Genomic DNA, 25,948 nt, shown 5'->3' with positions numbered 1-25,948 from the left:
TTATTCTTTTGCTTATAACAATAATTTACACGACTTATAAATACGTAATAATAAAATTTGCACCAAAATTAATCTTGTATTATTTTATACAATTGTTATGACTTATGATGAACAATGCAAATATAACAGAGGAACCCGATTAAAGTTAAGTTGGTTTATTTTTATTTTTATATACCACTTATAAAACTTTATTGTACAGTATATACACGCACACACTAATTATTTTAAAAACCAACGATAATTTAAAACGTTAGGACAAAATGATGACTGTCGTTTAAAAATGAAAAGTTAGTATATATTTCCCTAATTGCTCTGAGTATAATCCCTTATGAAACCCTTTCGGTCGTACGATTTGTACATACATTTGTAAAAATGTTTTCATCTGACATTTAGTAAATCGCAAATCTGTCACAAATGCAAACCTTCGCGTAACTCTCTAATGTACATCATTTTTATCAGTTACGTTGTCCAATGGAGGTGTAATTAGATAGGTATACATATATGCTATATTTTTTTTTTTTTTGTTTTTTAATGGTAGACATTTTCATGTGAAGGTATAGAGTACCTATAATAATATTATAGTACTCTAGAGGATTCGGGAGCTTGAGTGGAGGGGGTCTCAACCGTAATAAACTTAATACATCGAGCTCGTGTGTAAACGCTGTCACTTCTGCTCGAATGTTGGTTTCTATATCGTAATTATATCTATATGTATATGTATATCCTCTAATTTGTTTGATATTTCGTGGTTGTGGAAGTGCCGTAGTGAATATTTATAGTATTTACATTAACGTCACCGTTGTTGTGACAGAATCGCTTTTTGTATCTGTAAATGTGCAAACAAATCTGCTTGAAAAAAATCATTAGTGACCGTGGTATAAGTGAATGCTATAAAGTACTTATACAGTTATACGCAGGATAATATGTTTATGAAAGTATAATATCTGCCAGTTTTGCGTACATGCATCACTACATACATGATGTATACGTTAGAAACATATATAATGTATATAATTATAAACAGAAATTATAAAACTGGAGAAATATTTTAATTTTGCACAACACAACCGAACATATTGAATAATATTTCACTTCAAAATGTTATTACTTATTTTATACATATCATAGTCGTATTTATGTTTTATGCACTGAGGAGGGGAAATGTTTGTTGAGATTTTATGAATCCAAAGAATAAATAAAAACAAATACTATACTAAAAAATTACAGTAGTTGAGTACAGTTGCCAATTACAGAGGCGCCAATATATTAAAATAAATAATACATATTTCTCTATGTGAATACATAAATAATACGACTACTGCAGTCACCGGGAACGGAACATTAATATTATATTTAATAACGTGTGAACGGCGTTTAATTCGTTTGCATACGTCGCGTTTGTCCGACTAAACAAGTGTATAATATTATAATTACTTGTTTTCTTTTTTGTCCGTACAATTTTTTATTTTTACACTTGACATAAATGTCACGAATCAAATTAAGCCTGATGTGTTCGTTATCTATAATGGCTTATTATTATTTCATCGTATTTATTATGTTCGTTCACTATATTATAATGTTTTATACCACTTTAAAATATTTGCTCTAGTCTATAATACGAACGATTTAATTTTTTCGTTTCCACATCGTTATCATGACATTGGTGTATGTCACACAACGTGTACTTCTTAGGCACATCATGCTACATTCGTAACTAATTCATTAGCGTATTGCATATAACTAAAAATTTGATTAGACTACGTCTGCATTTAAAAGCACAGAAAGATGAATTAATTTATTTTAAATTTAATTGCTTTAAATCCTTCTCAAGTGGTTGGAACGAGTCATAACGATGCTTATACATCCAATCGGATTGTAAATAAATCATTTAAAAACAAAAGAAATTCAAATGGCAATTAAATCAACAAGGTTCCAATTCGTAAATGTTGTTTTGTATTCTAAACGATTTTAATCAGTGAAAATATTTTCAAATTGCTAATTTAATTTGTAATGAAATACCGTGAAGTATTCTGTACAATTCCTGTACCTGTATCGGCCATTACAATAACAATACCTGTTAGTTCATTGTACATCTACATCTAAACGATCGTTTTGCACAATCAGATCTATGATAATTTGAAATATCGAACGGGATGTTGATATACATCGTATAATTATTAATATTCCATGGGTACTGCAGAACAATTTCCTTAGTCGTGCTTGCAGGTTAGTAAAAAATATTTCTTCTCTAGACAAGAAAACGTTGCATTTTTTATTTAACTTGCTTAATGTTATTTATCAAACAATTATTACCTTTAATATATTATTTTATTCGATATTCAGGCGTTTACATGCCGTGTGTTTCTTCAATCAACTGTGTGATGATGGTATGTAGTATTATTTAACGTCACGTTTTTATTGTTACTTGTTTTTTCATTATTAATTTGACTTATGAAGATTTTCGTTTTCACACACGATACAAATCGTTAATACAGTCGTGCAGATAATTTATTATACGCGTATCAAGTTCAAGGTTTCGACTGAGAAAACACTACGCTACAAGCACACACTTGCCGACATCCGGATAACAATAATGCTCAAGGAGGGAGATTCGTCGTAGGTACGTCATCGCTGCCGATTGCGCGCTACGTATCATAACAATAATATTTTGAATCATTTTCGCCGTACAATATTATAACATTATATTTCTTATACTTACGTATCACGTTTTGCATTTTCGATTGGAAATCGTTCGATTTCGTTAGTTCGAAAACTTTGATTCGATTTACATATACTTTTTTCCACCCTTTCTCTCGACCTGTCGTAGGTCGTAGACTGCTTACAGGTGAATCGCGTTCGGATTACACGTAAATCGTAATATTCATTTATATAATGGATGCTGTGCTGCTGTACCGCGTGTTCTCTTCACACACACACACACACACAATGCTTGACCTTTCACTGGGATCGCCCCGAACAATGGGCAACCGGTTTGTTCACGGCCGACGATTCGCTCTTTGTTTTGTCCTCGGAAACTACGGCTACGTCGACGACGACGATGACTCGTGTGTGCGTGTGTGAGCTGTTCTCCCGAAGAAATCGCGCCGTATATAATATATATTTATATACGTTTTCCACCCACTAATTGACACACACCGTCATCGTCTCTAACGTATATACGTTTACTATACATTGTTGCCAACATCTCCGGCGCTGTTCCATCGCGTTTTATTAGCCGACGCCGTCTGCGGGTTTCGAAAATAAACAGACTACTCGACCGCTGTGTATTCAGTGGCGGCTATTCTTTGGTGGCCGGGAAACCGGACCGATTTTAAGACTTGTGACGATTCATAAGTGCCCCCTAAAAAAATCCTGATACATAAACTCGAGTCAGTCAGATACATTAGGATTATTCGACGTTACCCGTCGCTAAATTCGCCCTATGCGGCATTTCAATGATTCGATTTTATTTCGTTTCTATATAGTGTGTAATTTAAAATTGTATTGTATAAGTTGGCTACGATTTTGGTTATTTAAAAACTTATTTTTCCAGTGCCGTAGATTTTAATGATAAAAATATTTAAATTTCTAAGTAAAAATTCGTGACCTATTACAAGTACCAACGTATTATACACTTACAAAAAATATATTTTTTGTCTACCATATTTTATTTTATACTATGCATATGTTGTACTTAATTAATCGATGATTAAAATAAAAAATGCTTAATTTAAGTGTAACTAACTTGTTTTTTTTTTTTTAATTACCATGATACCAGTTTTATTTAATTGAACTTATGAATAAAAAATGACATAAGTATAAGTAGGTAAGTATTTGGGACATATCGATGGTATATTTTAAGATATGCATCACATTGAATGTAACTTATATTATACATTTATACCTATATACTGAAGTATATAAGAAAAATTGTATTGACAATATTTATTTTAAGTTTCGTATAAATTCTGATTGAACTAATTATTGTATTAATATAAATAGTTATACCATACATATATTAAGTTAATTACCTATCACGTCATAATACTTTTAACGGACATTAATAATAATCTTATATTTATTTTTATCGAATGATATTTTGAATAATGTGATATTGATATTCAGATGGTAATTATAATATAGTTATTACCCGTGTTAGTGATTGTTCAATATATACTCATTATTATTTATGTAATTGTTTAGTGTCGGACGTAATGGCTAATATGGTTTCCATAATGATTAATTAATTTCAGTACTGGATTAAAGTTATATTAACAACGTTATAATAGCATGAATGCCCTCGATTGATTAAATTGCCTAATACTTTGCAAATTTCTATGACTATTTTTTTTATTATATCGCATTGTGATAGTCGAGGAGTTCCACATTAATTTCCCCCTGGTCCCGAAAGACTCTAAGACAGCTCTGGCTGTATAATATTATAGTCAGCATACATCATATTTATTGCAACGACCTGGTACTCAGTAGACTCGAACTTGTGGCGTATATTTTTGAATATTTTGGAAGTGCATAATATTTTACAGTACAGTTGTACCTAGTTGGGACTAGATGGTCATATAATTTTCATCGTTCGTGTAAAGTTACCCGCAGTGGGATTTATTTACGTGTAAAATTCATGAGAAAAATAATGATGTGTTCTCAATGGTGTTTGTATTATAATAAAATTCATATTATTATGCGTTCACTGTAAAATGATCCGTAAAAAAATCCCATGTCGGACAAATAGATCTATTGGTTCTATTTTTAGATCAATCGAATATCGTCGTGAAACACTCACAGCGGTCAATTAAATCCGTCTGCGAACGTCTTCCATCCTTAACACGAATTTAATATAATAAATATACGTTACAGCGTGTTTACTGCAGTATTATATTATATAGTACACCATAATATATATGTGTGTGTGTGTGTGTGTGTGTGTGTGTGTGTGTGTGTGTGTGTGTGTGTGTGTGTGTGTGTGTGTGTGTGTGTGTGTGTGTGTGTGTGTGTGTGTGTGTGTGTGTACTGTATATTTATATATTTGAAATTGTTTTTCTTGTAAAACTTTTTTGGGTGGACATGATTTTGATTATGATTTTTCTCGGTCACCCCCCATGTGTATATGGTGTAGAGTTTTGACCATAAATCATTTTCCATATCATATATACATGTATAACAATTTGCTATATGAGTCTTATATATTTTGGAATCACTCCAGATATATATTTGATACTCGCAGAGTTTCCGTTCATAAAAGTCTTAAGGGTCCATAAAACATTTTTTTAAAACTTTCCACTTTTTTCTCCAAAGAAAAGTAACCTAACCGCCAATGACGATAAAACTTTGACCTTTGCTTGTTGTAAAAAATTTACAAAACTTGTACAAAAATCATCGCTCTAAAATAATTTGTTTTCAACACATGACGCTTTGTAATTATTCTAGCTTGACAGTATTAATAAGAGTGTTATCGAGTGTTTCTAAAATATATTACACACCAGCAGTTGTGGTAGCGATGTGATGCGCATAATATGTAGTCGTTTATCGAAACCCACTAATTGTCAAATAATTATCAACGTTATACTAATAAACACATTTTTTTTGTGAAATCGAGCTATTGACATTCAGCTTCAAGAATGTTATAATTATACTGTATTTTCTGTTAGATTAAAATAAATTAGTTACTTATTATAGTTCATATTGTGTTTTGTTACATTGTTAATACATAATAGAATTGTACTTGTTAAATATTTCAATTTTGGGCCCAAAAATTGAAAAACTAATCTACAATGAAACATATATGTTTTCAACTGCAAATTTTAAAGAAGATCCCCGAGTTATATCCGGTTATTTATTTTATAAAATACAATATAGTGTAGAGAATTCATTTCCTAGGCTTTTATATTATATTATGTGATTATAAAAGTACTGTGGATTAAAGCGTTATATTTTATGGCTTATTATAACCCTGTGGTTTATGTGGTTTATACATAGGTTAAATAACTATCATGTTTAATAAGTATTTTTACCGTCTATGTTCAGGCCCATTATATTTTAACACAAAATTAAACTTTATATACCCATAACTCACTAATACTCGCAGTGATTTGTGCAGCTTCGGTAAGTACCAGCATGTATAGGTAAACTTTTCTCGGTTCATTCTGTTGTGACACAAACGGGGCGCTTAACTCGATACCGCATAGCTGACGGTTTACCGGATAAAAAAATGTATTCAGCTTATCAGACTCGAGGGTCGCAAAGTTTCCGGCTTCAACGTGCCATTGCTCTCATTGTGTACAAAACAGTATAACTCACTTGCAACGTGTCGCGCAGGTGGCGTTTCTGCGTACGGGTACGGAAATTATTATTCGGCACAAAATCGATATTTCCGCTTTATCTTCGCCGCTAAACATGTAATAGATTATAACTGGGTGTGTGTGTAACACGTATACGTGATATACCGCACCGCAACCGAAATCTTATATCCGTTGTACAACTACTAGGCTTTTGGACGAATATCCCCGCAATTCTCAAAAACGCGCGTAATAATAATAATAGCGATAACAGACAGTTCACCCCCAGCAACTCCAAGACAGTGGTTAAGTTTTGACCGACATACTTTGTGTGTTATCCCGCTGTGCACTCATACACTATCTCAGCTGACATACATAGTTATACACGTACATAATATTCTCTTATTTTTAATTGACTTGGGTATAAATGATGTTATTTAGAGACTTCTATTTAGTATTTCCATCACATTTTTGCTCTAATGCATAGGATTTCAATGTTTTTCATTCGCGATCTGGAGACGTTTACTAAAATTATAATAATACTTAAGTACGCATTAACATTATTATATATATATAACGCATCATTATTATAGATACGTTGTTAAGAGCTTAGAAGATGTATATTCTTATATGCTGTGTATATTATACATCACACTATGCATAGACTTGTCACCGTTTATGTATAATATAATACCTACCTAATAAGATTTTAATAATCACTAATAAGACGTCTTTAATACAAAATTATATTTTCATCGAATATTTTCTATGATTATCTATCAATCTGTTTCATAAGCATTACTTAGAAATTACGAAATTATGGTTGTACGTGCATATAAAATATTTTTAAAACTATGGTAAAATAAATTGCGCACATCAACCTTTTATAGTGAACCAGCGCGACCGCCCCTCTTCACTTTCCTAATTGATAATAGCTGATTAAAAATTCAAAATGTCACCTGTTTATTATAGCGTCTACTAAAAACTAAAACATAATATTATTATAATTCTCGATCGAATATTTTTAGCCGTCTAAAGTTGACATGGTTGAACACGTCAAATTTAAATAACACTGTAATGTGACTATTTCGTTTTCGCATTTCTCCGAACGTGGTGCTACATAATGTCCTTTCCTCGTATAAGGTAACAGAGACACGACCTATTTTATGTTTCGACGACCAAGTCGTCTTTTGTTGAGCATATTCCTGTAGGTATTAAAAACGAACGTTTAAATTCAATATAGTAACGTTGCGGTCGCCTCAATATACACTACCCAGTTTATACTCGGCACTTGGATCGCAATTTAAATATATGTCTTTTTAGTCGGGTGTCGATAATTTTACATTTCTACGTCACAAAAACCGATTTGTATGTTAAAACTACACAGCTAATTGAAAGTGAATTTTCATTATGTTATTTCACTACTGTTTTATATAGGCATCCATTGGTTTTCATTCGCAAGCAGATTGGCTTGCACGAGGAAAATATATATAATATGTATTATACATGTGAGTATCGGTATATATTGTGTAGTACCCGTTATACATAACTTATCGGTTACGTATATTATATTATATTGTGTGGTTCGGGTTAGTGGCGAGGAAAAACAAACGGATTAAATATGTACATAAGGGCGATGGATGTTGTGGGTAGAATGTGAATTCAATTCCGGAATTCTTTCGAGGTCATTTAATATGCTTTCGAACAATAATCTGTTTTTCCTCCTTCTTGTAAAGCCAAGTATAAAATCTATAATTCTAGGGAGAGTCTAAATGGATTAAAAAAAAACATGGTGAACGTTAGTTGTAGGTATATTGTAGAACATATTTTTAATTGCGTTGGCACATAACAGTCTATTATTAATATTACCAATGTATTTTATTATAATACTATTTTTTTTTTTATGTACAAAAGAAAATATGTTTATACTATCCTTAACAATAAGTATCAGATCTAAAAACGTTTGATAACTTTTTTATTCGTTTAAGAAGAATAACAAATAGGATCATATCGTTCAGGGTAGTAGATAATAAGAAACTAATTAATCCGATGTGCTTCGTAGGTTCAAATAAGGGAAAATAACGGCAAAAAAAAAAAGAACTTAAAGCAAAATATTTTATATTAATATTTAATAATATCTGAGCAACGTAACATTGATGAATTTTGCTTTATAAGCTATATGAAAAGGTATAATTAAATACTTAGCAATTACTAGTGCTGCTCGGATATGCGTTCTACGATCATATTTTATGTGCAACCACATATCCGAGCAGTAATAAAAAATAAATAAAATTGGTCCAAGTATAATTTACTGTATACGACATAGTTTTGTATTTTCCACCTATATTTATTGTTTAGTACTAAAAGATAAAATTATTGATATATTGGCGGTGTAATATAGTTTATTTAATAAGTTTGTTCGTAACATAACGGCTGTCGACTTCACTAATTTGATTGTACAATGTAATTAAAAGATTTTTATTTGATTTTCGACAGCAGTGAAAAAAAATGCCACTGCATTATTAAGAGAGCATGATTTATTAGACACTGCCGAAAACATATTAATAAAAAAAGAAATATAACCGTGGAAGATTATATACTTAATAGTGATCAACATCAACCCGCTTCATCGAAAGGCAGTGATGCTGAATTACACAGTGGTAGAAATCATAGACGAAAAATAGACAAACCCACAGAACTTGGGTTTTTTAGCTTAAAAGTGGTTAGGACTACCAATGTTTTTGTGATCTTCGAAGAAACAAAACACATTACCGCCAATTATTCAGCTAGATGTAAAGCTATGTTATCATTCAGGCGAATTGGTGGATTATGGATGTTTGACTAAGTAGTGGATATATTCATAAAACTGTTATCCATCAGCAAAACTACGTTGAAACATAATGTATGTAGTTCTCATAGCTGCACATATCCGAGCAGCACCCAATTACTCTGGCTTAATACTTTATACGCTAAGAAAAAGTTTATTAAACTCTAATAATGTCATTTTTTATAGCCGTAGTTCAATAAAAAAAAATATTTATAATACATCACATATTATACTAGGTATATGGTACGTCGACGACTAGTGCGAGCCAAGATAATATAATATCATAAAATGATGAGACTTCTCGGTTACGGACGGTGTGTGACACAATATACGCCCACAAACTATGCCTATGTGTGATGTGTCATAACTCGTAACCTTGTCCGACTTGCTGAACACTTATTATAACATCGACGTTCGTGTCACAAAGTGTTGGGTGATAAAACAGATAAGTCACACAGAATGATATGATATACAGTTGCGGACGAATAAAATATCTTCTCCGCGGTGAATTCGGTAGGTATAACCAACTGAAAATAGTTTGAACTTTAAAATGAATGAATCGTTTGCAACGCATAGGTAACCATTATATTATATTTATATATATATTTTATGTACATATAATGAATGATCCGAATAACATTTTATCAAATTTTAAATAATTATAATTATAATAACTTGGACCAATTCACCACTGAGACAAATGCCTAGTATAATAATAATTTTTTTTTAATTATTAATAATAAAATTGTATAGATAAATTTGAAAAACTGAAGCTAAAGATTTACAAACCATGTTTTGTAGGAAGAGATGAAAGTTAAATTTATTCTGGCAAACCAGTTAACCATCATATATGTAAATTATAATTATATTTCAAGTAAGATTTACAGTTTTTAATCTAAACTGGGGCGTTTTCTAAAAAATATAAGCCTATTTTGGCAAAGTATCTGATTGTGTCAATTATAGCCTATAGCAGGGATGATTAAATTATTTTTCTTTCGTTTGTCGTAGGTTTTCTATTGGCTTGAATTCGATAAAATAATTTCCGTATATCATAATATTATATAAACCTTGAAGTTTTTTAATTGTTTCTCGATTGGAATAGTTTAAAGTTTGCTTAAAATTATGTTTATGCATTTAATTAGTTATTTTAGTAATTGCATCGGTGTAAATTTTTGTGTCGTTACTTATATATATATTGATTGTTTAAAACTATTCCTAAGCCATCCGGTCGCGTTTAATAAATGTTGTCGTGTGGTCGGACTGCCGCGTGGAAATTCTCGCGGCCTCAAAAGTATCGTTGTTCGCGTACATCGCAGTGTACGCATATCACAATGCAAAAAAACTCGAGATGTGCATTCTATATGCGCTCGTGGTGTGCAGGTACCGCTGGCTGTCTGTTGGCCGTGTACCGCGCAGAACAGGTTCAGTCAGTGCGCGTCGTCCGACGGTGTAGCGACGAAAACGTGCGGCGACCGCCGCAGCCGATCACCATACGCACTCGTTCGCTCGTTCGTCGTATAATTTTTCCTCGACGGTTGTGTGCGCGCGCGCGCCAGTCGGCCGCGACCCTATTGTCGTATAAATTATTATTATAATTATAATAATAATATTACAGTTGTGTTTCGTACGTCGCGGTCCGCCGAATTTTGGAAGCCCGTACGTGCGTGCGCATACAAGCAAAATTCGAAATAAGTCCGTTTCGGTTGCAGACGACACGTACATTTCTAAACATAGGTAATATATTATATGTTATAAATAATCGTATATTAATGGTGCAGAATTTGTATAACAGAATATAACGTGTAGACATTGCGAACGGGGGCCTTGCCGCTTAACCCCCCCCCCCTTAGGACACGGTTCTTAACAATTTTTTTTTAACTACTTGTATATGACAAAAAATTAAAACGAGCATTTATTCGATCCAATAAATCAAGCCGAAATGATTGTACCATGTGTGCATCGACAGACGACACAACTACAATACGCGTACCTATATTTACAATGTATATATATTATTAACGTTTAGAATTGTAAATATTACAAAACAAATAATTTACAATAAGAACAGAGTGCTATTATAGAATATACTATAGGAAGCTTTACTGCTGCATAGTATTTTTTAAAATTATATTCATCTTTACATTTTGTTTTCTTAAAATTCCATTGTGAATGCAATATTTCGCTTGAAATAAAGCAACCTATTTTGATAGGTGTCCCTAATTAATTCACAATTAATTATTTTATAATGATAATAATTTAACCCAAAATATTTACAAAAATATAAAACTACCCCTAAATTTTTTTTTTTTTTTGAGGGGGGGGTCCTTTATATTATTTGCGGACTAGGCCTTTCCTTGAATTCGCCACTGCGACGACTACACCGTTTATTTGATCTCTACCTAAAGCTCCAATCACGGTCCTCATACTTTTATTACTTAATATTGTCGTTTTTATTTCCGCAGTAAAAACTACTCGTAAATATCAAACCAAATATCGTTTTATCTGGTATTACGATATTCAGATCCTTTCCAGAGTTGGCCCCTCCTTTCACCCCCCGTATAGGTTTTAAATATGATTAATGGCAATTATTAAAATATATGAGCTTGTCTGGACACGGGTAAAATATTATAATGAAATTATCACGCTGGTTTTATATTATTAAAATTCAATATTGACCGTTCGCATAAAACATAAAGACTGTAATAACGCAATGTGAATCAAGGTTTATAGATAATATTATCTATAAATCTTAAAATGTGTAGAATATCATATTATAAACAAAGAGTTCATTTTTTAATATTTATCACGGTTATTTACGTAAATAACCGTAATATTGATGTTAAGATTTCGTTCGGAACGACGAGAACTGAAAAGCCAAAAGTCTATTCGCACTACTTTTCAAAATGGTAATCTGTATAACGCCTTGTAAATTAGGAGTACACTTTTATGACACGGACGAACGGAAAATAACATATTATTTCGTTATTAAATTACTTCAGTTTTATCATCAGAGTTTCTTCTCCCCTTTCCTCACTAGACCTCCACGTTATTATAATAAAAATATAAACGATTATCTTTTGCGTAAAACCGATTTCCTTTCCTCCCCATCTTAAAAATTGATTGCTCATCATTACTATCTGAATAATCAATTTTTGTCATTATTATTTTGCAAAAGAAATTTTAAATGTATATTTTTGTGTTTTTAATCATAGTCAACTACTCAAAAGTCTGCACACTTACTCAGTGTATACCTCTATAACACTCGTTACATAATTTTTATGATGAGTACACGTCTCTTAATTAGCCGCGTCCACATTTTAATTTCTATATGCGAGTAACAATAATAATAATCGATTAAATGTGCATTGTGCGTATATTATTATATTATTATGTGTCGCGAAGTTGACGCGTCACTATTGTGTAATCGTTTTTCCTCCGGAGATAAATAGATAATGCACTGATTTCCCTTCGTATATATGATACATTATATACAATGAATAAATTGTTGTACTGACGCCATTCGTTATTATGTGTTTCAGGAGTATGGAACTTTGCGATATCGGCTGGCAAGGAGTGGGAGCAGCCATTATATCGTCGGATAACCAGCTTTGAGACGTGTTGACTGTTGACGTAAGTGCGCTAAACCACAAGGTTTTTTAATCTGTCTATTTTAACCATTTTTAAATTCCCAATTAACATCCGTTTGAACTCGATGTTATAATCTAAATTGTATCCGCCTATACAGTGGAATGTTCATACTATTATTACCTATGTATAAGTATGTGTTCCGATGTTCTGTTTAGAATTGAATATAATATTATAACTTTATTAGTTTTAAATCATGGAACCCTTACTCTCAGTCATAGAAATTTACGTTGTAATTTTCCGTTCGATTTTTTATCTGTCAATTACATTTTATCACTGATAATCGTGCTTAATTTTAAATAAAAAATGTTTAACAAGTAAAAAGTTTTTGTAAAATATATTTTTTCATCGCCTGCAATAATATCCACATTTTGACCTTATTCCATATTTTTGACACTAAAAAACGTCATAAAAATATTTCTTAACTTCTAATTAATTTTTTTATATTATTTAACCAATAATACTGATAAGTAATCGTTTTCTGCATCTACGTTCTATTAAAAGATTAAAAAAAATCCACCAACTGAAACATTTTCTTGACGTTATTTATACGATTTGTCGCCTAGTTATATTATACTATGAACGAAAATATTAAATAATGCTTTGTTATTGAGAACACCTTAGTGTGTAAGTATCTTCTGTACTAGAATCATAAATTATTTTTTTTAAACCGGTAAAAAACAAATAAACGGATTCGTTTGAAACTTATTTTGATGTGCTGCTGTTGTTTCAATATAGTGGTTTAACATGTATGGCGTACATAAATATATAATTTTAATGAATTTTTTTTTTTTTTTTGATCGCATTTTAAATATCTGCGTCATTAATTACTACAAAACAGAGTAAAATAAATAAAAAACTTTTAACGTCGTTAGCCAGCAAATATAAATGATTCATATATTATAATACAATGCCGTGTGTCTGATCCTTCGCAGATTTAGAATAAAAACAATTAACATTTAATAATTATTATTATGGAAAACACACAAAAAAAATCCGTGTTCAATTTAAATGAAGATTCATTGAACTGTATATGGTGCATATTAAAAAGGTACCTACATGGTTTTTTCCTATTTTTTATGCCGATGAACAATATTTATAACTGGCAACTACATATTTATACATATCGCATATTTAGTACGCGTGTATTTGTATAATTTAATGGCCTCATTTAATTCCTAATGCGTGTAGACCTCAAGTGATGTTTATATTATTTATACACAGTTTCCAAATTTTTTTATTTTAGTTTCCATCATCATTGATTTCATAATAGTCATTTTTTATAAAATCAATATTTACCATAAACTATTGCTATTTTCGTTTATTCTACAATTGCTACTCCTAAAGCCTAATTGTAGAATATTATTACTACCAATGCCGTCAAGAATATATTTTCATTGTATAAATATGAATTATTAAATTAAATTCATTAAACAGTAGGGAAATGAGTCATGATATTATACCTAAGAGTTATAATTAAAAATTACATCATGTGGAACGTAATTTTAAAATCCATGTAGGTACCTGATAATATGCTGCTATTTTGTATATTATTATTATTATTGATATTTTATGCAAATTAAATATTTAATACTTCAAACAAATAGATTACAGACGAATAGTCTATAGATGGAACAATATTTAAAATTAAATTAATCATTTATTTATCCAGCCCATAAATTAAGTTTTATAGATGGCGGTTTCCATTAGAATGTAATGTATCGTTATTATAATTGATAGAGTTAGAAAAATTAAAAACAGATATAAAAAAACAAACGTTTTATTTGTGTTTAAAACGTTAATTTTTTTTTATATTTTAAACAATTAATAGAAAAAAAATTTAATTTAAACCTTGTTTTAAGTTTGTAGGTATCTAGATACATTATAAAGTAATATCATTTATATATTATCTACACCATGGTTGTGTATACCCTGATCTATGAACAAATATTTATTTCATGTAAAAATTAAAATACAATTTTATGTTTGTTTTTAACACATGTTTATAACAATTTATTTTAAACACATTCCTACCCTAATTGGAAATTAATTAAATATACATAAATATAAGCTTGGCATACGAATGCGATTTATAATTATTTTTTATATTTATCAAAACTTGATATGTTATTTACATTTTACGAATAAAACAAACTTACTCTTTTTCTTCATGCATTATAATATATAGTTTTTATAAAATCGCTCATTTAAAATTAAATAAATTACCAATTTCAATATTCGTTTTATTAACGCAAATACTAAAATAATCGATGAATGTGATAAATGTTTTATTTGTATTACGTTTACATATATTTTTTCTCCGTGGAAGTGCGGATTTGTGTACCAAAGCTCAAAATTATTATTATTTACTCAAAACTACACATTTACTTAGAAATCGAATAAACATGTGTGAATTTTAGTTTTAGTATATTATTGTATGATATTTGATTTGAATTGAATCGTGAATGAACTACCTATACGTATTCACTATATAATCCGTTGGGAATTTTCAACATAATATGCAAACATTGGGACATGTATGAATCTAAAAAAAACCCCACGTGCGAATATATACTTAAACATTTCCTCGTACTGGAATTATTAATCGTCCAAACTATATTCTTCTTATTTTCCGACACTGAATCATTACAATAAGACAATAAATATGTTCATTAAGTTATAACTTACTTGTGTTAGTCAATCAACCCAAACTTGGTTCACTTTACTCTTGAAACTTACAAAATACTTCATAATAATAAATTAATTTGATTAACTCCAATTTAAATCACACAAATTGAATAGAATTTCTATTTCGAGTATTAATATTTCCTGACTGAAATTTTAAAATATGTTCGTATTTTGTTTTTGAAATAATACAAAATACGACACACTTTACTAAAATAATCGGTGTTCTATGCTTCACGTTGATAATATGACTACACATCCTCGTACTTATTTATTTATAGTGAGTACAACAAATATCATATTATATATCATGTATAGTAATATCATATACCTAAGTATGGATAAATACACGAGGGCCCCATCTGGTAGATATATTGTATTAAATGCATATAGAACATAATTTATATTGAAATTGTTCAATGTTTTTGGTTAGTTTAAGAAATTGAAAGAAACTTGAACGTGACTTACTCATACTGCGTTTCGTCACGTAGTCACGTCAATTCCGTTAAATACGATTATATGTCTTATTCCTTGAATTTTAAATGTACGTCTTCGTAATTTTTGTTATAAGCGACAAAGAATTTAGTTCAAGTTCATACCTTTTTTTTTTATAATATTTTTTATTAAGTAATACTTATTAAAAATAATATTTACAATCTATGTAACGAAGCATAATAAGCAAATCAGAAAATGAAAATAATATACATAACAATATATACATGAGGAGAGAAACCATTCAGTGATATAACGTTAAATTTTTTAAGGTTTTTTTTTATTTTACTTAAATTATTTATAAATAGTTAGTTGGCCGCATTAATCATTCAATTAATCTCAACCCCATTTACTCTTAGGCGGCATATGAGATTTCCAAGAATTAAGTTTGATGCAAGTTCAGCAATTAGAGGGTTAGAGTGAAATTATTTTTAATGTTCTGTGGCTAATTGGTTAACTGTTGCTAATTTAAATCATTTTGAAATGTAGAATTGGATACACACCATTTTGCAGAAGAGATAAGACGGATATAATGATGGATTGGAAAACTTCCTGGGTACGTTTTTGGGATGGTCTTACACAAGTCGAATGTGGGTTGTATAAGACTAAACTGGTCTTAATAGGAATTTGTAGATTGCAATATTTGTGTGAAAAGTTAGTTTTGATTTCAAAATTGTGCTAAATAAATTAACTTGACCATTGAAGATTTTCCTTTTAGATTTGATGTGAGGATCCTATGTCAATGTTTTATCAAGTATAATACCGAGATATTTAATCTCTGAGGGTATTGGGATTGATATTTCTTGGTAAAGGTTAATCTGAATTCTCCAATTGGATAACCACTCATCAATTAAATTTAAATGTGTTTTTAGAAAATGTACGGTTTCTACAGTCATTTCCCGGTGAAAAGATTGCTGTATAACCTGCATAGGTAGCCATAATAGCATTTGAGATTTTAAGAATATCAGCCGTATAAACATTGAATAAATCGGGACCTTGGGGAATAATATGATAATATAACGATTCTGAATTAACACATCAGGTTATGAAAATTCGGTTTTCTAAATATGAACAAATTATTAAATAATATGGTGCAGGGAAGAACAATATAAGTCTAAAGAGTAGAACATCATTCTATGCCTGGTCAAACGCCTATGCCACGTCTAAGAATACCTACAGGCAGTACTGTTTTTTGAATGAAGATGAAGTTTGGTCCGTTAGTCTGCGAATTTAGTGTACGTACAGTCGAATATTTATATCTGAAGTGTAATTATGTTATTAGTTGGTTCAAAGTATTGATTTTATTCTTACTCTTACGATTTTCTCGGATAACTTAACGAGAATTGGTAGTAAGCTTATGGGTTTGTAAGAGGTGGTTACATACTTTGATTTGTTGAACTTGGGAATAATAATTATGATTGCCGATAGTTTCAAATAACATAATATGTGTAACGTACAGCGCACGTGTTGCTGAAGCTTTGAAAATTCTAAAATAAAAATTTAACTTGAAACTTTTATTAATTTTAGACTAGCCTTCTTCCCACTCCAACTTTGTGTCACCTAGAATGGCATTTTACAATATCGTCGAAAAACTTATTCAAATGTTTAAATTCCCACGTCCACATGAATCCAGAATAAATATAATATACTCTCCTTTCAGTCCGAAATGTGTATGTGAAAATTATTAATTTATAATAATAATTAATTTTTAAATTTTTTTTTTGGTTTGCTAACGATGCACACAGGTCATCGTCATCATACACAAGTGCCAGCTGTTATGCGTAAGCAATGATCTACCTGTATAAATTGATCACGCTGCTGTTGTGGGTGCCCATCGTGTTACACTCGGCATCCGAATTGGACTGGGTCACTGTGTGCAACCAGCAAACGTGCCGATGTAAATGGGTCAGTGGCCAGAAGACGGCTGAGTGCATTAGCTCGGGTCTCACTAGCATACCGAAAAACCTGAGCAATGAGATGCAGGTGCTCGATCTGTCCAACAACAAAATACTGGAGATGAATAAGGATGCGTTCCGAGAGGTGGGCTTGATCAATCTGCACAAGCTAATTGCGCGGAGCTGTTCCATCGAACTTGTCGACAAGGACGCATTCCGCGGCCTGGAGATACTCATCGAGCTAGACCTAAGCGACAACAACATTCACGTACTGCACCCGGCCACATTCCGGGATCCGTTCCGGTTACGCAAGATCTATTTGAACCATAACCTTATACAGCGGCTACGGAACGGTCTGTTCAACAATATGTCTTTCCTACAAACGGTTGAGCTTAACGCGTGCTTGATTACGGATATTGAGCCCAAAACATTCTACAACGTCACCAAGTTCAACAGCTTAGAGTTGAATGGCAACCAGTTGACTAATATTAAGGCCGAGGTCCTAGAGTCCGTGCCTAGTCTGATAAACTTGGAAATCACCAACAACCCATGGCGATGTGACTGCAAGCTTAGGCCTTTTATGAATTTGGTTTGTATACTATACACTACGTATCCATTATTGCTTATATTGTAGACAATTTAAAATATCTAAACTTAAAGAAAAAAATCGTTGTTAAAGCTTTTTTTCAAAAATCCATAAAGTTATTTTAAATTAAAAGGTCTTTTAGTTATTATATCTAGCCTTGTAACCAAAAGGTACAATTACTATAAAGATTTCTTTTCTTTTTCAGGTTATGAATAAAAACCTCTATTTCAAAACAGCATCGTGCGCCGAACCACCGAGGCTGCTGAACAAGCTATGGGGTGATATCAAACCGGACGACTTTGCATGTCAGCCAGTCATTCAGTATCCTGCCCAGAGTTCTACATTTCAGCTGGACGACGACGAGCTGATGACTATCGGTTGTAAGATATACGGAGAGCCGATGCCAAGCGTCCAGTGGGTATTTAACAACCGGCCCATATCAAATTATTCACACGGCGATTACAAATTCACGGTTTACGAGAACGTAGACAACACCATGGCCAAGTGGATAAATCTAACTGTGTCTCGATCCCGTTTGATTGGCAAATCCGAATTCAAATGCATCGCACAAAACCCTGCCGGGCTGGAAGAGCGTAAAATCACCGTCATCGTTCAGGTACCTATACGGTCTACTCCCCTCCCGTGGTCATGGCAATCATTACTACGTCACAGTAACGCTGCAACAATATTGCGCCGGTTTTACCTTTTTTCATAAAAAAAAAAAAAATGCAACACGATTGTGTTCTATAAAATTTAAGTATTAATAATAGTTAAACAATTTTACAGACTTAGGGCTAACAACAAAAATAAATTTTTGGATTTGTTGAAAATTGTTTCATATAATGACATATACACAATACACTATTTAAAAATACACCTAAATACGTACTTTATATAATATACTTGGTTATTATATTATAGTTTATAGAATATGGGTTTTGAAATGTATACAAATATATCTTTATTTCATATATAGGTATTGGGAATACATAAATGTTTATTTTTCCATGTATTAATATTTTTTTAAATAATGTATTAGGAAATGTTAAAGAGGACAATATCTATATTTTATGGAGTGCAATCTCGTTGCGTTTTTTGCAGGTAAAAAGGTAAAACGTACGCAATCATATTACAGCTCTACGGTAAACTATGGTCATTGTCCGTTTGTGGCGGGTACCTTTTTTATCCCACAACTGCCATAAATCATTTGAGCTCATCTTTTTTAGACTACTTGACCGCGGGTACCCTTTTTACCTTGAAATAACCATAGGTAATTTGAGCTTAATTTGTAGTTTATTTAAGAGGCAATTTTTTATTGATTTATGTTAGACAAAAAATACTAAGACTGCAACGATATTAACAGGCATGTAAAGAACATTAGATGTCTGTGCTGAGATGGTTTTTAGACGAAAAAATAAAAACACATTTCTTACGTTTTAGTTTTAGTCGTAACTCGCAATTGTTTAATGATAATAAATAATAATGTTAAAACTGTTATTGTTGTTTGGCATATTTAAAACCTATTACCTTTACCGATTACAGGGCAGTAGTAACAAAAGCATCCTGGGTGGTTCAGTCAGCATGAAAGAATCGCTGCCCATCATCATCGGCCTAGTAGCCGGAATTTTCATCATCATCCTGCTGTTAATCGTGTGTTGTTTATGCTGTTACCGACGTCGGCCGGGGGGTGGCGGTGTGCTGTCTAAAAAATTACACGCCAACGGCTTTTCAAATGGCGATGTGCCCAACCATCATAATCATGTCACGTCGCTAGTGTCCGAACCATCTGAACAGCAAAAGAGCCTTTTGGCGGTCGTGAATCCGGTTCAAAAACCGCCCAGAAGATATGAATCATCACCTACTGGCACCGAAATGACCGAACTGAAGAGGAATTTACTAGACGAGACTTCCGTTAGCGGTCAGTATCTACCCTTACGTGTCATACTAATATTATAATATAGACATTATATTTTTCGGCAGGGATGGAAAACGTTTTAAGTTTTTGATTTTTATTTTTATTGATAAAATATGTACACAATATCATATTTGTTAAACGTTTTTAAAATCGTTATTTTTGTATGCATATCGTATACTTTCAACATTTTTGAGAATTTCGTATTTTTTTCAATTTATACAATAGTACAATACAAAACTCATTTCAAATTAAAAATAGATAAATTATTTAAAACTTAAAATGTCTTTGTATTTTAAAAGTTTATTAGTACACACGTATATTACCTATATAATTATTATTATATTGTTTATTGAAAAAATGATTCTAAAGTAGCGGTTCTCAAACTTTTTTTTTTTGCGTACCACTTAGGTGTATTATTAATCAGTCATGTACTACTAATGACTAAAAATAGAACGATCCAAATTGTACAATCAAATACTTTACATTTTAGTTAAATTTATTTATTTTAAATAATATGGCAGTAAAATACTACAATATAATTGTTTTTGTTTATTAGTTTTTTGAAATAAGATATGAATTAAATAACAAATTTTCAATAAGATCAGAATCAAATATTTATTTTTAATTTTCCGTTCTACCACCATTTGGCCTTACACTCACCACCATATAGTCTTTCGCGTACCACTAGTGGTACACGCATCACAGTTTGAGAACCGCTGTTCTAAAGTAAAAATGCAATTTAAGGAAAATAATTTAACATTAAAGTGTTAGAGGTATATACCAAATATTATATTGGTTATTAGGTATACAAAATATTAAATCTATTTTCAGTTTTATTTTTGATTTAGAATTTATATTTTTTCAATTTTTGGCATTTTTTTGTTATTGTTCTATTATATTTTTCTTCTAAAAACGTTAACCATCCCTGGTCTTTTCGAAGTGGATTATCGCACAAACAAACTGGCAAGGTTAGGTTATTACACTCGCTTTATCGTAATCATTGTCATTTTACCAAAACTGTCAATTAAATATATCGATCGCAGTGTGTTTTCGTCTTAACGACGCGCCATGTCGTTGTCCCATGTGTAGGTACTACTCAACCCAAAAAAGTGAACCAAATCATTCATGTCCGGCGACGTAGAGGTTTGCGTATTGTGTGGGTATAATAATACTTGGAATGTTTCTTTTCTGGTTGGCTTGATGTCATATGCGCGCGCACTAGGTTTATAGATAGTATGTATGTATTCAACAAACGGATTCATTTATTTTCCTTAGAGACCCTTTTTGTCTTCGTGAACTCAGTATTTATACATTTATAATTAAATTTTCAAAAATATTGCCTTGAAGGCGTGAATAAATATTTTAGAAGTTAAGTTATTGACAAGTTCAAAATTATATAAATATATCAATAAAAATTTAAAGTATTTTATTAATCATTTGAGAGAGAAAAGTTTTTTTCCGATCGAATAAATACCTATATTGTATTTGAACGATAGCTTGTACATTATTTTTCGATTTTCCACAAAAAACCGCGCTGAGTGGGCGTTTAAGCCAATTATATAGAGCTAAGTGGCTCGAAACAATCGAAACAGTGTGCCTTGCACAATGTATACAACATACAACACCTAGAATATATTATATTCATTTTTGGTTGGACAGGATCACGTCAAAATATTCTGATTGTATTTGATCGAAAGAAGATCCCCAACACCCGTCATTTATTATTTCAAAAGTATTGCCAATGATTTCGTGATGATTAAACCATAATTTAATGTACGAGAACGAAGTAGTATACTGTATATTATTATAGGTTTTCTTATGGAAATTGCGTATATTATTAGTATTATATACTTTTACCTATATATGCACGCGTCACATGATGTCAATACGCATAGAAATCGAGTTTATAAATTAATCTCAGAAAAAATAATGACGCAAAGAAATTCGAGTTAGGTAGATATTGTTGGTAGGTTGTTATATTACATATTATATCGGAGAAGTATTCGCACTCACATCTAGGCGCGCCGCTGAAATTCAATATCCGTTTAATTTTTCGCTGCTGCTGTTTACACGCAATCTATGCAACTTTATTGCGGGTCGGGCGCGTGCGTGTGCCCTTTCTTTTACGACTATATTTTTCTTCTTTTTTTTTTTATCACAAAACCAAACACGAAATTCGTTTCGCCTATTTAAACATTTATAATATTATTATCATCGCAATATAATAATATAATATTGTATATATTATTATAATGTCCGTCGCGTGTTCGTGTTGCCTTACCTATAGTCGGCTCGCAAAATATAATATACAATATATATTTACCGCTCACACACGCACACGCCTGTGTCGTATACTTATTGTATGCCAAGTTGTAAAAAAGAATTAATGAAATTAATATTGTCGTTTGCTCGACGACCGGGTGCGGTGGTGGTTGGTGTATCGTACGCGTCACCCACCTGCTGCAACAGTGAATCACCACACCAAAGAATGAACCGGCAAACGACCTTACACCTTCGACGGATCTCCGCGGCAAGGAGACGGCGACGACGGTGATGATAAAAAAATCCCACTTTCAGGGATGATAGGTAAAGACAAAAGACGACGGCCACCATTGTCGCGTCTCTGCAATTTTGTGTACAGTCTTAAGCAAGCCGCGGTGCACGTTTGTTTATAATAATATATATATTTATTGTTTAAGACAATAATATTATATTATTTATGTATTTAGTTTTTGTATAGGTACATAGATAATATATATAATGGATGTAGACCATCCCTATTATAATTTCCCATGTAGTAGCGTTCGCGAAGTGCATAGGTTTATGCTCCACCATTATTACTATTATATAGTATTATAAGTAGTAACCAATTAGGTATAACTATTCCGACTTAAACTGGGTTCACAGCTACATCTTGTTATGTCCAAAAGATGCATTCGGCCCAACTCACGGTAAGTCATGGTTAGTGAATGATACCATGATTACAATATCCAATCAGAATATGATACAAACAATACAATACATGACAAATGACATAGTTGTAGACTATCTACTAATAATGTTTATTAATTGAATTATAAAAATTAATACAAATTAATACATGACAAATGACATAGTTGTAGACTATCTACTAATAATGTTTATTAATTGAATTATAAAAATTAAGAATTTTTTCCTTTTTAAGTTTTAACATTAATAAATTGAAATTTAAACATATTAATTAATTAATGTTTAAAGCTGAGTTCACAGCTATGTCGTGATATCTTGTGCCTTTTATGGTATTCTGATTGGCAGTTTCAATCATAGTATCAGTCGCTTATCATGATTTTTAGGGCCCATAGTTGGATATATCAACTTTTGGACACAACTGTGAACCTTATTTACATATATCCTTTGTATAAAAAAATTACTATTATTCATGATATAAAAATATATATAACCCCATAACTTATCATTCGGGAACTTAAGGCCAATCCATTCTATAATATCTATGTTTGTATACAATTATCATTAACACTATTTTATTAAATCTTCTCCGCCGTTTCTCTTGGTATCTGACGCATGTACTTGTCTACAATTTATTCAAAATACCTTACCATGGCTATAGGCCTACAAAGTATAGTCTCTAGCCGGCTGCGCCAATTAAAAATTTATAATGTATCGTTTATGTTATGCATGATTGTAATAATATAAAAGATTGGAAACATGTTGAAACAATATTATATAATCTAATTATTTTATTCGCCATTAGTTCATTTTCTCTCGATTTTTGGTTTTTGGGCAATAAATAAACTATGAATGCAGGTTAGTAGACAAAAATGGGGCGGAGCGATGAGTAGCGAGTTAATCAAATTTTCATATATATTTAACGAAATGTAAAATTATCAGAATACATCACAATATTGATATAGGTATATATTATATATACATAAGTATATTTCGTTGCATGAAGATACTTAATTGTACGTGGGACTAAAGGATCATAAAATAAACACACACACGCGCGCGCGCACTTAGAAAAACCCCAATACATGCTCATAAAATGTGTAAATGTGTAAATGAGTAATTAATCATAATTAATTAATAACAAAATTTAGAAATGCCAAACCTTATCTATGAACCCTTCAGACAATCGTGAATAAATATTTTAAGTTTTATGACAATTGATTCAGTAGTTTAAGAGGAGATAGCAAAAATAAATTGCACCGAACTGGGGGGACAGAACTACAAAAGGTCTACGCTTCTCTCCGCTCAATAATGTATTCGTGATGTATTGCAAACATACGAGTATATGTTTTTTTAAGTATTTTAATTGTTGTTGTTTACATTCAAATTCAATAGTGCTCCAAAAGTTTCTCAATGCCAAAAATATAGTTAGTTCAGAGAAATGGCGGTAGTTATAATTTAATTTTGAATCTTATAAATTATACAATTTTCGTAAAGAAAGCGTGTTTTGGAGAAATATCAGTAAGCTGCGTGGTTGGGTCTTTTGAAACTCGTTTTATATCACAATGGCAGAGAACCCATCCCTCATATAGGTCATAATATATTTATGTGTATAGGTATGTGAAATTATGTGTAAGTAATCTTCTAATCTTACTCCTGGACCGTGTAGTGTTTGATGTATGCGTTATTAAACATTGGGCATGCGCGAGTTTAGTAATACCTAGTAACCGAAAGACATTTCCGACGTGTACAAATACACCAGTCTGTGTAAACAAAATGTGACAGCACGGTGGTATTATATCTATTATTCGTCTCCGTATATTATTTAGGGGGTGAAAGTGTAATGCAATTGAATAAAACATTACATTTTCCTAATCCTTTTATATGTATCTATAATAAGTTAACTGTTTCAACGTACCAAATATTTTTATAACATACAAATTAATATGAAAAATATTTTTTTGTTAATTGTCTGGTAGGTCTTCTAGGAATAATTATTATATTATAGGCATGGCATGGTTCAAACCTATAGATTTAAATGTTTTCTCTTCGATTTTATAAAATACAGATTTCCTTTGGTTTTATTTGCGTAATTGTGGAAGTTTTTAAATAAGTTAACTACCTATTATACATGTTCATAGGTAAAGTTATCTCGTGACATTATTTGTCACGAATAATTGGGATTAAAGTGCTATTCTCGGTAATTTGTTTTAGAAAATTTGCAATTTTAATTACTAGGCATCCTTAAGTTAGACATAAGTTATGACGTATAAACAAAAAAATCGTAGTTTGAAATAAATCGTCGACATTTCACTATTACCCTTGTCCAAGGTGGCATTTAGTAGAGTGGAATGTTATGGTGGACATGACAGATTATTATTATTTTTTAAAAAAAAAAGCTATTCTGACTTGTTCTACGTACATTTATTCCGATTTGGACATTTTCCGTTCACTGAACTTTTACTCCGCTACCAGACCAAAACAATTGCGAAGCTATATAGCATTGTTATTGTAACCGCCGTATATATAATATTGTAATAGTTGTTGTATGTTCCGAGATATTATTGTTTTCCGTTTCATTTTCTCTATTGTCTGTTTGGCGTTCACTACCGTCGCTTCTGTTTTACCGTTTCCGTTCAAAGTGCAATATTATACGAAACATCGATA

At 31.4% G+C, this 25,948-nt stretch overlaps 1 protein-coding gene across 2 annotated transcripts in view; it reads left to right on the top strand.

The window, feature by feature from the left end:
- The window catches only part of LOC114131324 (leucine-rich repeat-containing protein 24), a 94,527-nt gene that overhangs the window by 61,578 nt on the left and 7,001 nt on the right, over positions 1 to 25,948 (top strand). Inside the window, exons 1-5 of one of the 2 annotated variants that reach the window (XM_050198954.1) lie at positions 10,547 to 10,851; positions 12,657 to 12,747; positions 17,685 to 18,423; positions 18,626 to 19,036; positions 19,963 to 20,338. In XM_050198954.1, the coding sequence (XP_050054911.1) occupies positions 17,728 to 18,423; positions 18,626 to 19,036; positions 19,963 to 20,338 (1,483 nt within the window). In that variant the 5' untranslated portion in view covers positions 10,547 to 10,851; positions 12,657 to 12,747; positions 17,685 to 17,727. Of the gene's footprint in view, positions 1 to 10,546; positions 10,852 to 12,656; positions 12,748 to 17,684; positions 18,424 to 18,625; positions 19,037 to 19,962; positions 20,339 to 25,948 lie in introns of those variants that run through there. The other variant, XM_050198953.1, reaches the window with a different exon arrangement.

The sequence above is a fragment of the Aphis gossypii genome, chromosome 2 (assembly GCF_020184175.1).
Source record: "Aphis gossypii isolate Hap1 chromosome 2, ASM2018417v2, whole genome shotgun sequence".
In the NCBI taxonomy this organism is placed as follows: domain Eukaryota; kingdom Metazoa; phylum Arthropoda; class Insecta; order Hemiptera; family Aphididae; genus Aphis; species Aphis gossypii.
This window is presented reverse-complemented; position numbering and strand designations above follow the sequence as displayed.